This window comes from Helicoverpa armigera, chromosome 4 (assembly GCF_030705265.1).
Source record: "Helicoverpa armigera isolate CAAS_96S chromosome 4, ASM3070526v1, whole genome shotgun sequence".
In the NCBI taxonomy this organism is placed as follows: Eukaryota; Metazoa; Arthropoda; class Insecta; order Lepidoptera; family Noctuidae; genus Helicoverpa; species Helicoverpa armigera.
In genome coordinates this window covers 9,138,470-9,154,445 of record NC_087123.1, presented here as the reverse complement: position 1 = coordinate 9,154,445, position 15,976 = coordinate 9,138,470, and the positions used below count along the sequence as shown (strand labels likewise).

At 36.3% G+C, this 15,976-nt stretch overlaps 2 protein-coding genes across 3 annotated transcripts in view; both read left to right on the top strand.

Annotated features, from left to right (window-relative positions):
• Spg (sponge) overlaps positions 1 to 11,800 on the top strand; it is a 61,534-nt gene extending 49,734 nt beyond the window's left edge. The window contains exons 22-35 of one of the 2 annotated variants that reach the window (XM_064034202.1): positions 144 to 300; positions 629 to 742; positions 1,045 to 1,173; positions 1,615 to 1,809; positions 2,434 to 2,575; positions 2,995 to 3,155; positions 3,564 to 3,671; positions 4,776 to 5,089; positions 5,667 to 5,756; positions 5,856 to 5,952; positions 6,372 to 6,547; positions 6,917 to 7,014; positions 7,482 to 7,625; positions 8,094 to 11,800. In XM_064034202.1, the coding sequence (XP_063890272.1) occupies positions 144 to 300; positions 629 to 742; positions 1,045 to 1,173; positions 1,615 to 1,809; positions 2,434 to 2,575; positions 2,995 to 3,155; positions 3,564 to 3,671; positions 4,776 to 5,089; positions 5,667 to 5,756; positions 5,856 to 5,952; positions 6,372 to 6,547; positions 6,917 to 7,014; positions 7,482 to 7,625; positions 8,094 to 8,263 (2,095 nt within the window). In that variant the 3' untranslated portion in view covers positions 8,264 to 11,800. Of the gene's footprint in view, positions 1 to 143; positions 301 to 628; positions 743 to 1,044; positions 1,174 to 1,614; positions 1,810 to 2,433; positions 2,576 to 2,994; positions 3,156 to 3,563; positions 3,672 to 4,775; positions 5,114 to 5,666; positions 5,757 to 5,855; positions 5,953 to 6,371; positions 6,548 to 6,916; positions 7,015 to 7,481; positions 7,626 to 8,093 lie in introns of those variants that run through there. The other variant, XM_064034201.1, reaches the window with a different exon arrangement.
• Positions 11,801 to 14,125: 2,325 nt separating this feature from the next.
• LOC110374839 (ubiquitin carboxyl-terminal hydrolase) lies at positions 14,126 to 14,987 on the top strand. Its single transcript, XM_021332733.3, has one exon. It carries the CDS (start codon positions 14,234 to 14,236, stop codon positions 14,918 to 14,920), a length of 687 nt encoding a protein of 228 aa, XP_021188408.1. The 5' UTR covers positions 14,126 to 14,233; the 3' UTR covers positions 14,921 to 14,987.
• The last annotated feature ends 989 nt before the right edge of the window (positions 14,988 to 15,976 follow it).

Below are 15,976 nucleotides of genomic sequence, written 5' to 3'. Positions count from 1 at the left end.
GTATATTCTTAAAACAAAAATACAGTGCACTTTTTGATAATTTTCTAGTAAAAGTATATATATAATATTTCAATGTATTTGTAATCTTATTTTGGTGTCAAAGAAAAGATTCGTTATTTTAATTATCTTATAATATACTATAGGTTAATGGAACGCGTTTCCACGGAGGGTTGGCGGGAAGCTGGGGCGGCGTTTGTAGCGTGCGTGACGCGACTGTTGGAGAGACTGCTGGACTACCGCGCTGTAATGCAGGGCGCAGAACATAGGGATAAGAGGATGGCTGCTACTGTTAATTTGTTGGTGAGTGCCAAATCATGCTGACTTGTCAAAAAAAACGCTAAAATTCTATAAAACATAATGTAAGGTACATACCTCACGCTAGAAGCCAATGTTGTATTTATTTCGCAACAGACTTCAAACTCTCTGAGCTAAAACTCGGTGGCGAAATAAATGCATTTGAGGTATGAGTACCACCTTGGATACCCATGGATTGTTCTATCATGTACCCATGGATTGTTCTATCATGCATCCTTTACAAAAAAATATATAATAATTTTACGTGAAATACTCTTATAAAGTACGATACGACTTCGATTCTAATAGAGAACATTTTACTATAATATTTCAGAATTTCTACAAGAACGAGATCGATCGCAAAGAGATGTACTTGCGCTATGTGTACAAGCTGCACGATCTTCACATTGCGTCTGATAACTTCGTTGAAGCTGGATGCACTTTATTGGTAAGCCGTTCTTTGATACTACTCAATAAATGCACCTTTAGATCAGGCTTATTGGTACCATTTTATAAAAATTTGATAAGAAAACAAAACAGTTGGGAAATAACGGGATATGTGTAGTAAATAAATGAACTGATATTCAAATTATTTATTTCCAAACACATAAATTAGAATTTTCAACAAGAGCATATATTATTTTTACTATTGAAACCGTAATTCTGAGGGTTACAATGTGCCGACATTTAGCCTCAAAATCATTAACATTTTGAACGTTAAAAATTTTACCTAATGTTTGAATCTTGCAGCTGTATGCAGAAACTCTAAGCTGGGAGAGCGATCAGATAGGCGTGGACTCGGAACACCCAGACATGCCCGAGTGGAAACGTAAAGAGGCGCTGTACAACCAAGTGCTGCAATATTTTGATCGCGGGAAGGTATGATTCTCTGTTCATTATTATCACAGTTAGTCCTGTTAATTTGGTTTATCAAAAAAAATCTCAGAAGTTGTAGACCTTGTATTCTCTACAAAAATGGTCCTTATGGATATATTCTCCAGAGAGGCTACCATTCGTGAGAAATCGAGATTATAAGACTCACATTATACATGACATGCACACAGTTCTACCCCACCTTTGAGGTAATTTACTCGGCGCGTTACCTGTCCTCGACGAGTTTTGGAATCCACCGCTAAAACCGAAACCTATTAAACCTATTTAAAATAAATATTTTTTGTTTATATAGTCTGAGAGAGGAAACGGACTATTTCTGAATACGGGAAGTAGTTCTATTGGAAGGCTAGTGAAACAACTTGTACTTTAACAAATTCATTTTCAACTATTTTTTTTAATTAATTTTTCTTTTCCTTTTTATTCCAGTGCTGGGAAAAAGGCCTGCCCCTACTCAAAGAGCTTGCAACGCTATACGAAGTAAAGCTATGCGACTACCCTCGGCTAGCACACTGCTTACGTACTCACGCGACCTTCCTAGACTCTGTGATGGAACAACTCAGACCTGAGCCCGAGTACTTTAGAGTCGGGTTTTATGGAAAAGGATGTCCGCTGTTTGTTAGGGTGAGTTTTATAGCATTATTAGTGTTATTATTTTAAAAAGGTCTATTAAAAGAGCTAGCAACACTACGAAGTGAAGCTATGCGACTACCCTCGTCTAGCACACTGCTTGCGTACTCACGCCACCTTCCTAGACTCTGTTATGGAACAACTCAGACCTGAGCCCGAGTACTTTAGAGTCGGGTTTTACGGAAAAGGATGTCCGCTGTTTGTTAGGGTGAGTTTTACTTGTATCCTGTCTATATATTTTAATAGTAGAATAGTAGATTAGTTTATTTGAATGAAAGGAGCTGCACCGACAAGAGCTGGGCTTTTAAATTAAAGAAGAATATTTGTTTGTATGATAAATAATGCGTCGGTAGGAAAAATTTGCTTAATACCCTAAACTATACATATTGTATCTGTAAAGTAGAATCAAGAAGCATTTCCTTGTGGGCTGCTCTTCATTATGCCAAGTTTCTGATTATTATTATTTTTTAAGTTCGTTTGTTGAAATTCTCACCAACGTGTTTCTCATTTAATCAGAATCAGATATCTAACAATACCTTCACAGCTCGGTCAGGGTGTTGTTTACATATTATTTTTTTTCTTCATGTAAATGCTTATATTATTCATGTTTATTTCCAGAACAAACAGTTCGTATACCGCGGGCACGACTACGAGCGTATCGGCGCGTTCACGCAGCGTCTTCAGGCTGAGTATGTGGCGGCGCATATATTGATGCGTAACACCCCGCCTGATGACTCCATTATCGCTAATGATGGCCAATGTGAGTTTATATGATGGCATCACATGTTATAAAGTGGTTAAAGGCACATACAGTTGTCGTTGAGTAGTTTTGCTTGGTTAAAGCAGGCTGTTAGTAAGGTTATGCTAATCCAAGTGTATGAAGAAAACATAAATGTGCATATTGCGCAAGGCGTCAAATAATATATTAGTGATTCAGAGAAGCAAAGTTTTTTGGCGGGCAAGTTATCAATAGGACTCGAATAGCATAGTCAAGCTTTCAGGCCCGATAGAAATAAAAATCATTTATTCAAATAAGGCTTATTAGATTCTTCACCCCATGGTGTTCTTGCGTTAAAAAAAGTGACGAAATCAACTTCCCAGTAATATGTCAGTATCTTCTATAAATACTCCGTAGGTTCAACTCTTATTTAACAATCTACTAACACTGCCCACATACAGACATACAGATCTGCAACGTGAAGCCAGTGGCGTCCCGTCGTCAGTGGCCCGCCGGCACTCCGGAACAAGTGAAGCGATTCTACGCATGCAATGACGTCGACACCTTCCTATGTGATAGGCCGCTACAGAAACCGCCCATTGATAAGGATAATGAATTTAAGGTAATTGACAACCTTCTAGATAAATTGACATCAAAATCATAGTATACAGTGTTGTTACAATAAAAAACTGATGTTTGTAACGTTCTCAGGAATAGATAGAAAACTATTGTAATTAATTTTATTTTCTTTTAAAAAGAGTGTCCATGGAGTTTCTTGCCGGTTCTTCTCCATGAGACCAACTCTTTGGAACCGAGCAATAGGTTGACGTTTCGAAAGAGCTTTTATAGGCCTATGTGAAATAAAAAAAAAAATTGGGATTTTGGACCTAAAATGAATTACATAAATTAAATAGGTAAACTTTGGCACAGTCTACTATGAATTTTCACGTTCAAGTTTAAAAGTAAACTGTTGTTTTCAGAAAACTAATACCCGTTTAAATCTTACGTTTTCGTGTTTCGTAATTTTCAGAGCCTCTGGATAGAAAGAACGACGTTAGTGACAGAGAACACGTTGCCAGGCATTCTGAGATGGTCCGAAGTTATATCCAGATCTGTTGAAGAAATACCACCGGTCGAAGTAAGTGTTCTAAATGCTACTTTACTATATATTATTTATTTTTAATTATTCAACTTTTATTGTACATTTTTTTTATTAAATTCTCTATCTGTGTCCTACAGGGTTCATATTTTTTAAAGGGAACAAATATAATGACCACCATAAAATGCTTTGATACCCTAAGTTTTGCAACCAGAAATATCTACTGAACACCAGAAAAATAAAGTCTAAAAATGTAATAGTACCAGCTATTTTAGTCACGACTTCACTTTAAATTGTATTCGACCACCAAATTTAGTAAATGATCACCAACTCTTGACGACCAAATTAATGTATTATTTTTGCCTAAATAAGTCATTGTGATTGCCATAAAATGTAGGCTTATTACCAAATAAAGTATTATGATGCCATATTAAGTTATGTGTCCGGCTTGCAATGCATGCGTGATTGTCAGTATGACGATTGACAGGGGAAAATGGAAGAAAATGACATATTGCGCCGACGCCAAGTAAAATTGGGAACAGGGCAGGAGAAAGAAGAAGAAGAATGTGTTTCTCAATACACTCTTATCGCATTGTTTAGAGGCATGCAATAGACAATTTTCCACGCTAGTGCAGGAAAAGGGTCCCCATAATGTTATTACATTTATTTTATCAGGCCGAACTTATTTTTTTGGAGTCAGTTTAGAAGAAGATGTAAAAACTTTTTTGATGATCATTTACTACTTTTGGTGATCATTTACTACTTTTGGGACTCATTTTGCTTAAATAGGATAGCAGAATTTAAAAACTTTGGTTATAATCTTACTTTAAAATGGTGGTTTAATTTTGGTGATCATTTACTATTTTTGGCTTACGCATGATTTATTTTGGAGTCATTTCACTTAAATAGGATAGCAAAGTGTTAAAACTTTGGTGATAGTTTTACATTAAAATGCGAGTTTCATTTTGGTGATCATTTACTATTTTTGTCTGCTGTTTGTTACTATATCTGGTGATCAGTTAAACATAAGCCTTTTTTAAATTCTATAACATAAAATGTAAAAAAGGTTCGAGTATTGAGATGAGCATTAGTTTTAGTTCACTCTTATGTCTTTACAATTTATCTCAAAATCTTTACTTACAGTACGCCTGCGAAACAATGGAATCAACCGAACGGGAACTCCGCAGCCTCATCTCCCAATACACAGCCGACCCTACCTTAAACATAAATCCATTCTCTATGCGGTTACAAGGTACTATCGACGCGAACGTTCAAGGCGGGATCACGAAGTACGAACAAGCGTTCATGACGGCAGAGTTCGCGAGAAATGCTACGCCGAGAGAGGCAGCTGCGGCGGCTAAGTTGAGGAGATTAGTGTCCTCGCAATTGGCTGTTGTGGATGCTGGGTTGTCGCTACATGGGAGATTGGCCCCTGAAGATGTTAAACCGTTGCATAGGTGAGTTGTGAAATAAGGTAGATATAAGTTTAGCAATAAGTTAGCAAGAAATGCGACGCCGAGAGAGGCAGCTGCTGCGGCCAAGCTGAGGAGATTAGTGTCCTCGCAATTGGCTGTTGTGGATGCTGGGTTGTCGCTACATGGGAGATTGGCCCCTGAAGATGTTAAACCGTTGCATAGGTGAGTTGTGAAATAAGGTAGATATAAGTTTAGCAATAAGTTAGCAAGAAATGCGACGCCGAGAGAGGCAGCTGCTGCGGCCAAGCTGAGGAGATTAGTGTCCTCGCAATTGGCTGTTGTGGATGCTGGCTTGTCGCTACATGGGAGATTGGCCTTTGCATAGGTGAGTTGTGATAGATGTTTACAAGCTGAAAGATGTCTGCAGTGTGAAATGCCAATTTTAAGGCTAATCGAAATAACATGTTTTCAGTGGCCAGTAAATACTGATGAGTTGGTAACCATTGGTCATCACAAAACCATTGGGTTTTTGCCAAATTCTAGGCTACGAAAATACTGATATTTGATTGTAATTCTCCAGTTCACAACGTTGCAATAAAATTATATATTTTTTTTCCAGACGTCTTGTAGAACGATTCAATCAGCTAAGACAGAACTTGGGACCAGGATTGGCTCGAGCCCGCCGTCAACTATCAGAAAGTATTGTAAAGTAAGTACAACTGAAATATAACCTTTACGCAACCTGTTCATTAATACATTATGTACTTATTCTTTTGGTAACATTACTTACACTTTATGTTATTTACAGCACTCCACTGCCACCCGTCCCAGCGTTGGACAAACGATCTCAAAGTATTCAACAAAGTGATAACTACTATGATGACGGACATCTATATGATAAACCGGTAAGTGGCGCCATCTAGTAGTGTTCAGAAACCTTATTTAGTTGAACACTAATGGTTAAAGTATTGTGATTGTAGCTAAGCTATTAAATTAAATATGGTATAGTCAACGTCAGGTCAGTGGTAACAGTTTTATAGGAAAATCATACTTATTTCTATTGATTTAAGGTGCATGACAGTTACCACTGATGTGCAGTCTACCGTACTTATAGCAGGTGTTACATAAAATAATAGAATTATGATTTTTACATTGAATTACATTAAAACTACGGAAGCTCTTGAAGGCCGCATGCAGCTTTTACGAGCTCGAAGACGGTCTCGGTTTCGAGATGCCTGTGCTCGAATTTTCCTTAGCTAAAATCAATTTGAATTTTATTTAATAAAGCACCTAGTAACTAATATTACTTTATTTTTCCACGCAGCTATCAATGGAAGACGCAATGGAGCAACAAAGCATTATGTCAAGCAGCCTACCTATAAGCGACAACAGAGACTGCATTGAAGATAACTCTATGATCAAGTCTGCACCGCCGCTGCCTATCAGACCCAAGTCCGGAGACCCTAGGAGTCCGACGAGACCTCCGCTAGAGAAGTACCGGTAAGTTGACGTACTCTCTTGAAAAAATAATACTATACTCTGCATAGAACAATTCTCAATAATCTGAGAATGCTCTAGCGAAGTAATAACAGCGACGGTCAATCGAACATAAGGTTGAAAATTGTACCGCGGATGGGTAATCATCTTATCAAGTTCTTCCCAGTTTCGAAAGGCACGTTAAATTGGTCGGTTTCAGTTGTCATATGAACATCTTTGGCAGTTGTTATGGGTAGTTAGAAGCTAGAAAGTTTTATAACCAATCCTACCGTGGGGTTGTCTAGGTCAAGGTAACTGGATTTGGGAAGGTAAGTCAGTTTCAGCTAGGTTATTTTGTATTTACAAATCATTAATTCTATTACTTATTTCCAGCGATTCGATCGATGGTGACCTGGTAGAGCAGTGTCGACACAGCCGCGCTTCATGGAGCGAGCCAGGAGACGCACCTCCACTGCCACCAAGAGTTTCAGGTACATTTAAATCTTGGATATGAATGTGTATTAAAGAAATATTTTGTGTCTGCTAATTATTCTAAACGATATTTTCATCAATTATTGGCCGCTTTCGGTTTCTGAGAAAGAGGAAATAAATAAATAAGACATCAGTTTATACGCTATATTTTAATCACTTATGTAAAGTAACTTTTTCGGGACCGCTTTGAAGCATGTCGGATCCGCTAATACATATTAATTTAATCTCAGATCACTTAGGGTGGGTTGCACCATGTAGTTATAATATATGGCCTTATGTATAGGCTTTAATAAAAGCCGACCCCAGCATAGTTGGGAAAAAGGCTCGGAGGATGAGGATGATGATGTGTAGGCTTTAATTTGACGTCCGCTTGGGGTTAGGTTATCGTTATAGCTATCTGGCGTAACTAACCCTTATTCATAACATTCCCTCACCTCACGAATTTATAATCGACCATTACTCCCAGGCGACAAGCGTTCGTGGATCGAGGCGCCGCCGGCGATCCCTCGTCGCGCCCGCTCAGGCGACGCGCCCGACGACGCGCGGGACTCGGGCGTCAGCGTCGACCACGCGTATGGCAACGCTGACGAACACTCGCATCTGCATAAAGGTATGTACACTATAGCTAGATAAATAGACAAAACATTTATTTAGTTAGATATTTACAAAGTGAGAAATAAAGAAAACACAATGTGAATATAAAGCAAATAGAAATTAACGTCCCAGATATATAGATTAAGTTGTTGTTGTTGTTGTTGTTTTACTATCAACCAATTACATTTATACCATAAGCAAATTTTCGTAATGAAAAACCCACACGGTGCAATACTACAATTAAGTATTTCTCCACTATTAAATAGATGTTATTATACATACAAACCTTCTTCTTCAATCAGTCTATCTATTAAAAAATCGCATCAAAATCCGAATTTTGATGCTGTTTGAGCGTACTCCCTATGTATAATACAGAGAAAGTGGCTTTATTTTATACTATGTAGTGAGAAATATAAAATTATATTTATACAATCAAATAAAATAACACCGTCATAAAGTTCTACATCATCAATTTCTTCACCAGATCTCGACCTAACAGTAGACTCACTGCGCTACGAGGAAATAATCTCAATGATGTCCGAACCTCTTCGCGTCGACGAGGGTGAGAAACCTCCCCCAATCCCTCCCAAAGGGCTCGGACATCTCAGCTCCTTCGACTCGGGACACCACGAGAACGGCGAGTCACATTGTTAAACGAAGTAAGAGTTGTAACATAGAAGCTTCTAGGTCGCACTGGAGACAACTATCAAGGCGCATTAATTAAGAGTTGTAACATTGAAGCTTCTAGGTCTTACTGAAAGACTACTAAAGAGGTGCATTGTACGGAAAGATTTGAAACGGAAAAAATGTATTTACCACGAAATTAATAAAATGAGTGTTTTAACATCTTGTTGGCAGTGTATTCAGAAACGTAATTTGCACTTCGGTAATTAGCCTCCAGTCCTACTTGTAAGCTCCTATTTTGTAAACCACAGAAAATCATGTCCCGTTTCAAATTCCGAATGTCATGATTTGATTGGCTGTTGCAATTTTTTAAACCGATGTCAGCACCAAACAACGGAATATAAGATCAAAAATGGCTTCTCGCAATTTTTTATTTCAATATTATGAATGAACACAACGCTTTCTTTGCTGTCAATACAAGGTGCATTATCAGCCAAGTTATTAACTGTCGTTGTTGAGAATTTGAAGTAGCTTGAAAAATTATGATTTCCTGAAAAAATTGTACTCATGAAACCAGGAGAAGACAATGCACACACACACATTGTCGATAACATTCAAAAGTAAGATTAGTAGTTGTAAGGTATAACTTTGGGACTCCGTCATTTGTATATTCGAAGAGAAAAATATTAATTATGAGTAATTATATTTATTTGAAAATCATACCGGAGATAAAGTTCTTCAATTGAAATAAGGGCTCGTTCTAAGCGTCATACACGGTTGACAAGGCAGAAGCAATTTGGAGGTTGAAATTGCTGTCTCATAGTATAGAAATATGATTTGTGAATTATATCTTGTCCGTCATAAAAAAAATTAAATCGTATTTATAATCAACATATTATGTGCGTTTAAAAACTCGAATTGCTGTCATATTAATGAAATAACGCCTGCTTTAATGTTCATAGCAAGGAGTCGTTCGTCCTCTTGCTCATTTTATTCAAAAAGGCGTTACATAGTTTACTTATGGTAGAAGATTTTTTTATTTTAATAAAATATATATTATGCATATCATTCCTTGAATGGAATAAAATTATTAGATTTAATTTTATGTGATTAATCAGATTATATTTTTTATTTTGTTTTTGGCACAAATTGCATTTAGTTTTATGTGTCGGGGCCATATAACAGTGATATACATAATGTTAATTTTCTCACAGTTACAATTCACTCACTAATATAATGGACTGAGAAAAACAGTTTTTATTTTTATCTAATCTGGTAAGAACACGAAAGTGCATAAGAATTGAAAATAATTCACACATATTCTCTCCAATTTTATATAATATTTTATTAACAATACATATTAGCTAAGTATAATATTTGTTTGAATGGTTATGGCGTCAATATTTTATATACGTGATTTTATTTCATTATGATTCCTAAAAAGTATTAATTGGGCAACCTTTTTATAAATTGACATTAATTGTAAGTATAGCATTACAATTAAATTCGTATTATTTTTTATAAATTTTATTTGAGCTATTAAATATAGCCCTTATTAGCTATCAACAGTATTGCTTTTGCATAATATTGTAATGAAACATCAACAAAAAAGTTACAAGTCGTTTTGGACTTTATGTTTTCTATTTAAATTTGTATGTATGCTATTTAGAAGTCTTTTTAGTCTTAAAAAATATATTAATCAATTTAGACTATATATATTCTTTTGCTCAAGATCTATGTAGCTAATTTTGTGGAGTCCGTCTTTGTGAAAAAAATATGAAAATTAGAAAAGAGTATTTTCTGCTGTGCTGTCGTTCACAGGAAAATGAATTAAACGATTTCAAACTATAATCCGAAATGTAGAGATTCCCGATGTTCTCATATTTTGGAAATATGTACCCAAAGGTTGAGTACGCTTTTTGTAATGTCCTTCATAAAGTTTCTGTAAACTCCCTAATCTATGGTGCAATTTTTATTTACCTACTCTTTGTATCGTTTTTTGATGAATTTTGAAACATTTTCATATTACAGACTTTATAATATCAACTTCTCACTTATGAATTAAAAAAATATTAAGTCTTTTTTATATTTGTACCAAATTGTCTTTTGAGATTTATAATACACTCTAAATATAACGCTTTAAATATTTTGATCTCTTGTTTTCGAAATTTGATAGTATGTGAAACTAATAAAATTCGATTTTCATATGTGAATGAATATTAACTTCCACAGTGCATTAATAATTTATATTTTAATCACAAAAAGCAATGCAATAAATATACCAAATAATATAAGTACACAATGTGAAACTAATCCAACTTTTTACTCCAATTTAAAAAGTCTTTCCGATTGTCAAGTGATATTTTTCATACATTAACACGTTAGATTTTTTAACTATAGCTCTTAAGTTCTAGGTGTTAAGGTTTACATTTCCAACGAACAATTTCATAAACTCTTTACATCTGTTAATGTGTTTACTCGTCTGTAATCGTAACATGTATTGTTCCATATTTTATATTTTACTATTATGTATTATCTAGTTTTTATGACTATATTATTACTGTTGTATACTTGACGGTTTTTAGGAGCCATCAACTCGACGCCATCGTGTAGGCTTGGATGAAGTGAGTAACAGAGCGATGTTGGAATATTAATGTAAGTCCTAGAACTATACGAGTATAAGCCTACTTTTTTCTATACAATATTTTATAGCGCATTACAATATCAATGGCCTATTCTTGCATTTTCATATAAAACGTTAGATACCTATTTTCTGTCTGAACGCACAAAAACTCTAAGTGAATGTTTACTTTGATATGCTTTTATTGGAACATCGGTGAAGAAGATGGCAAAGTTGATGGCTCTTGAACACTTACACAGACTTCATACGACTATAATTATTATACCGCAGCGTTTGTTCTTACCAATGTAACTCTTGAGTTAATTTTATACATTTTTATCATATACACGTAAGGATTCGTTTCACCGCCTTGACATATTTATTTTCAAACCTAATTGACCAGACTTATATAAAATTATTCCAAGGAAAATAATCTCGGGGCGGTGAAACGTACTCCGATAGAAGTTTTTGAGCATTTTAATGTTTCTATTAACTAATTATGTACAACAAGTATTGAGTTACCTAAGCTGAATGATTTTCGACTGATATTCAACTAGTTATTGTATGGTTATGTGTGATTATTGTATTCCTTTATGTTAACGTTATAATATTTCTCAGTAGTTTAGACGATTCGTATTTAAAAATAATTTTAGCGTAACTAATTATAACCGTACCAAAAATTTCTTCAGCTATTTTTATAAATAATTTAATATTACATACGCATTGGTATTTATTATGTTTTAAATATTGTATTAAACGATTGTACTGTTTGTGAATTGAAAAATAAATTGAATACATTGAATAGTGTTAGGTGGATAGCTCGCCAAATGAAATTGTTCAGTACAAAGCGTAGTTGAATTGAGGGCGCTGACTAGTGATGAAACGTAGCCATTTATCATCAGTTTATATGTAAATGGCAGAAATAAATATTTAGTTGGATGCATGAACAGTGACTTTCATTTACGAAGTTCCCTTACCAATAAATTAAACAGTCATATTGATACTAGTAGTAATAGGAGAATGAATTATAATATCGTTCATAAATAATAAGCTTATAATCCTGTTTCTATAGCTAATTAAGTTCTAACAAAACTGAAAGTGGACCGCGCGCCGCCGCGGGCTAACGCGTTGTCATGCGAAACGATTATTGTATTTATCGATTGAATTTCTAAATAATAAGCGCTCTTAGGCCAGTAATTGAAGGTAGTCAGTTCGAACGTCGCCCGACCACGAGCACGGGTATACACGGGTGATGACCGCAGATGTGTCCGAAGATATGTCGCTTGTGACAGCGTCAAAGAATATTTGGTGAGTAATTCAAACAATAAAAATAATAACTAATCGAGGTATTTGCAATGCGCAGTTAAATTCAGATGTCTTAAGTTTTTGATGGTTTATGAAAACAACAAGTCTTAAGCGTTCAATATTGGACTTGGACAGGACATATACTGCGGATTTAATAATGTTGTTTCATTGTAGGTAAACGTCTGAAGCTTTTTTTGTTCCAATGGTCAGGGATCATGGTGTATGATACAAGAAGATAATGTTATACAGATAGGTACAGTTACTTGTTTCCATTTATCCTGGTCAGAGGCATTGTATCCTGTGCCTATTGACTTAATTTCGGTAACGCGAGTGCCAAGTAATCTGCCTTACTAATCAATACTTAGAAATAGACAAGTTGGCACCAGGTCGCGTCGCATTCCAATGAAAGTGCCAACTTTTGTTCCAAGTTCTGTCACAAATAAAACTTTAGATTTATCTGTCTGTGCAAATTGTAATCAAAAAGCACTAACCTAGTCTATCAGAAAACACAAAAAATGTTCAATGAATAACAAAGAATCTGTTTAATTTACATCGCAAGGATCAATGTGCTACTTTATCCAAATTATCTCCAAAAATATAGTAAAAAATAACTGTTTATCTTAAGACCCATCGCTACCACACTAATCTCACGTACATCCGAACCGATAACTTCTCAACAGCCACGCCCACTCTTGCCCTTAATGGACGCGCGCTATGTTTGACAATATTCGACACCTTAATGAGGGGGAAGACGCCTTACATCATCCATTGAGAGCTCACATTGCGAATACGCAGCTGATGCAACCTTCTTGCGAAACCTCTGCATTGTGCTCCGATGCCCGTAATAAAGGCGATAAGTTATATAGTTACGCATAAGCCTATATAAATGGTTAGTATTGAATATAGCTTGAAGATAATTTATGCATATTTTATTGTTAATTTAACGAAAATAAATCCAAAACTTTAATTGGATCTTGATCGTTCGTCAAAAGGAGAAAATTGTTTTTATCTCCTATTTAGGTAAGTAAGAAGGTTCGAGACAATGAGTTTCAATACTTACTTACCTGTTAAAAAGTAGGATGCTGAAGGCTCCCAGTAGATCCTACTATTAACGGGCTTTATATTAGATTTAATATCCACATCTTTTTTGCCGTCTTACTGGACACGCTTACAAAAAAACATTCAATGATATATTTATACTAATGAATGCTAAATACAATTAATTAAAACATTGCGATGTCATTTCTCATTCTTGGAAAATATTGCCTAAGAAGTTGCGAATGTATTCTTAGCAAAGATCCCCCACTGAATACATCAATAATATTCTCATAATATATGATTAAAACCTAAAAACTGAAATCCAATTAACCATCACGCAGTTGAATAAAAAGAGAATATAATTAGAATTTTTAATGCTCATGTCAATTGTCCATTACATTAATTGCGACATAAATTGCTTAAATGTATTAAAAATTATGTATGCCATGTAAAGTGAATAAACGAAGCTTCAGAGACACCTGCTTTTTTGTACCAATTAATTATGATAACACATTTATGCCAATAATATCTTCGAGCTGATACCAACGCGATAGTTGAATCAAGTACCTATAAGTACCTACTCTTACCGCTATGGTACCTATAAAGTGTTGTATTAACAACCAGGCCTGCCAACTATTAGTCTTATTAAATACAATGGTCACTTAATTATACACTTGATAAGTAACGTAGGGAAGTTTTTTGTCTTACGTTGTGGCAAAGTGGGCCTTTAATGCGGTATAAATTGTATGTTAATGTGGCCTAGAACACCGTTAATAGGGATGTTACAAATATTTGCAGTTAGCTATCTTTTACTTTGCCAGTTTGTTTTCATTATGAACACCACACACATTCATGAAATTAAATTACTAAACTTTTTTCACGGTACAACACATAATTAAGTAAAAACTCTTACGTTCTTCGGTAAAAGAAAAATTGTAAAGTGTCATACGAAACGTCACGTATCTGCGAGATTTAATTCACTAGAATTCTTTAATTTTGTTCTTTGCTTCATTAATTGAATAAGAAAATAATCCATCATGGCTGTAGCTCTGCCTATGGAATCCAACCCCGAGACAATGAACAAGTACTTGGAAAAGTTGGGTGTGTCTGAAAAATGGCGGATGGTTGACGTGATAGGTTTAGAAGACGATGCCCTCAACTGGGTCCCACGGCCTGTGCTCGCCGTAGTCTTGTTGTTTCCACTCTCCGACGCCTACGAAAAGCATCGCCGTGACCAGGAGAATGACATTCAAACCAAAGGCCTCCAGGCTCCCAAAGATGTGTTCCATTTGAAGCAAGTTCTTAGCAATGTGTGTGGAACTATAGCCTTAGTGCACAGCGTCGCCAATAACATTCATGACATTGAACTAAACGACGGACTTTTGAAAAATTACATCAAGGAAGCCAAGGACCTCGATGCGACCGCTAAAGGGGCACTCCTGGAGAATTCCGCTGCAATTTTGAACGCCTATAGAGATATAGTCCGCACGGGAAACGAGCCAGGCACAGAAGTCGAGGAAACTGTCAACAATCATTTTGTTACTTTCATCCATAAGGATGGGCACTTGTTCGAGTTGGATGGACGCAAGTCTTTCCCTATAAACCATGGCGCTACCACTCCAGAACGTCTTCTAGAGGATGCCGCGAAGGTGTGCCGTCAATTCATCGAACGGGAACCGGATAATATCGGCTTCAATGTAGTAGCTCTGGTGCCTGCCCAGTAATATTTCCCATTTATTTGTTTGAGCATTTCAATTCATTTATTTTAAATACATATTAATAACATTGTCAGAGTGTAATTTACGAACACGTAGAGTTAATGTGAGTCATATTCTTTTTGCTACAAGTATCATCGCTAATGAAATAATCGCATAGCAGTGACGTGACAGGGCTGCGCAGCGGCGTACACGCGATCCTTCAATATGGCACTACGAAAAATGGCGTTCATTAATTCTCTTCATTAGCGAATACCGGCACATTCAGTTAGCGTACACCGCTGCACGGACGTCGATTTAAGTCTTTAATTCATAATTAATCTTGTAGTATTAAACAAATCGCCACTCGGTGTTCGAAACGGTACGTTCGTCTCAATTAAGATATCCGCGCGCACTGCCAACACGGCTCCCGCATTCCTCCTTAAAATTCTCTATCTTCGGAAACTAATTAAAAATTCGCCTCGCCTCCGTGGTTCGGTGTTCAATCGGGACGATATAACTTCATTTAAAAACGAGCAATCTTGTCGAAGATAAGGGCTGGCGAGAAAACAACGAAGAGCAGCGCTCGCCACACGCGGCAGCGACGCGCTCGGACAAAAAGACAAACCAAAGAAAGAACTCCAAACTTTTAAATGGAACGCGAGAGAATTCACCGCGTTAACTATGTCGATACTGGGAAGGACGCGACATCGGTAAGTCACGTCACCGAATAAATGACGCCGGCACTGAAATAAATATATAAATATTGTGTAAATAAACAAAATAATACGGCGGGGACCCGAAATGCTTTAAATATTCAAATGAAGCGAGCCGAGGTGAAATACGAAGGTGCGCTCGCTCGAGTTGAGCCCAATTAAATCGGTGCCACTGAGGTAGAAATTAAAAACAAAAGGAAGATGACGGGGGTCCGGCGCGCATTTTTCTCATGAGTATTATTAGCGCGATGTCAACCCACAAAAAATGGAGTTAGAGGGTTGTCGTGGCCGCGATCATTATCGACTACATCCCGCGTTTTGTATTGTTTTGATAAGTGTGATGCTCTTGCGCTCCGACGTTTTGTTGACA

Coding starts and splice junctions, on each gene's coding strand:
- LOC110374839 (XM_021332733.3), top strand. CDS start 14,234: ATGGCTGTAGCTCTGCCTATGGAATCCAACCCCGAGACAATGAACAAG.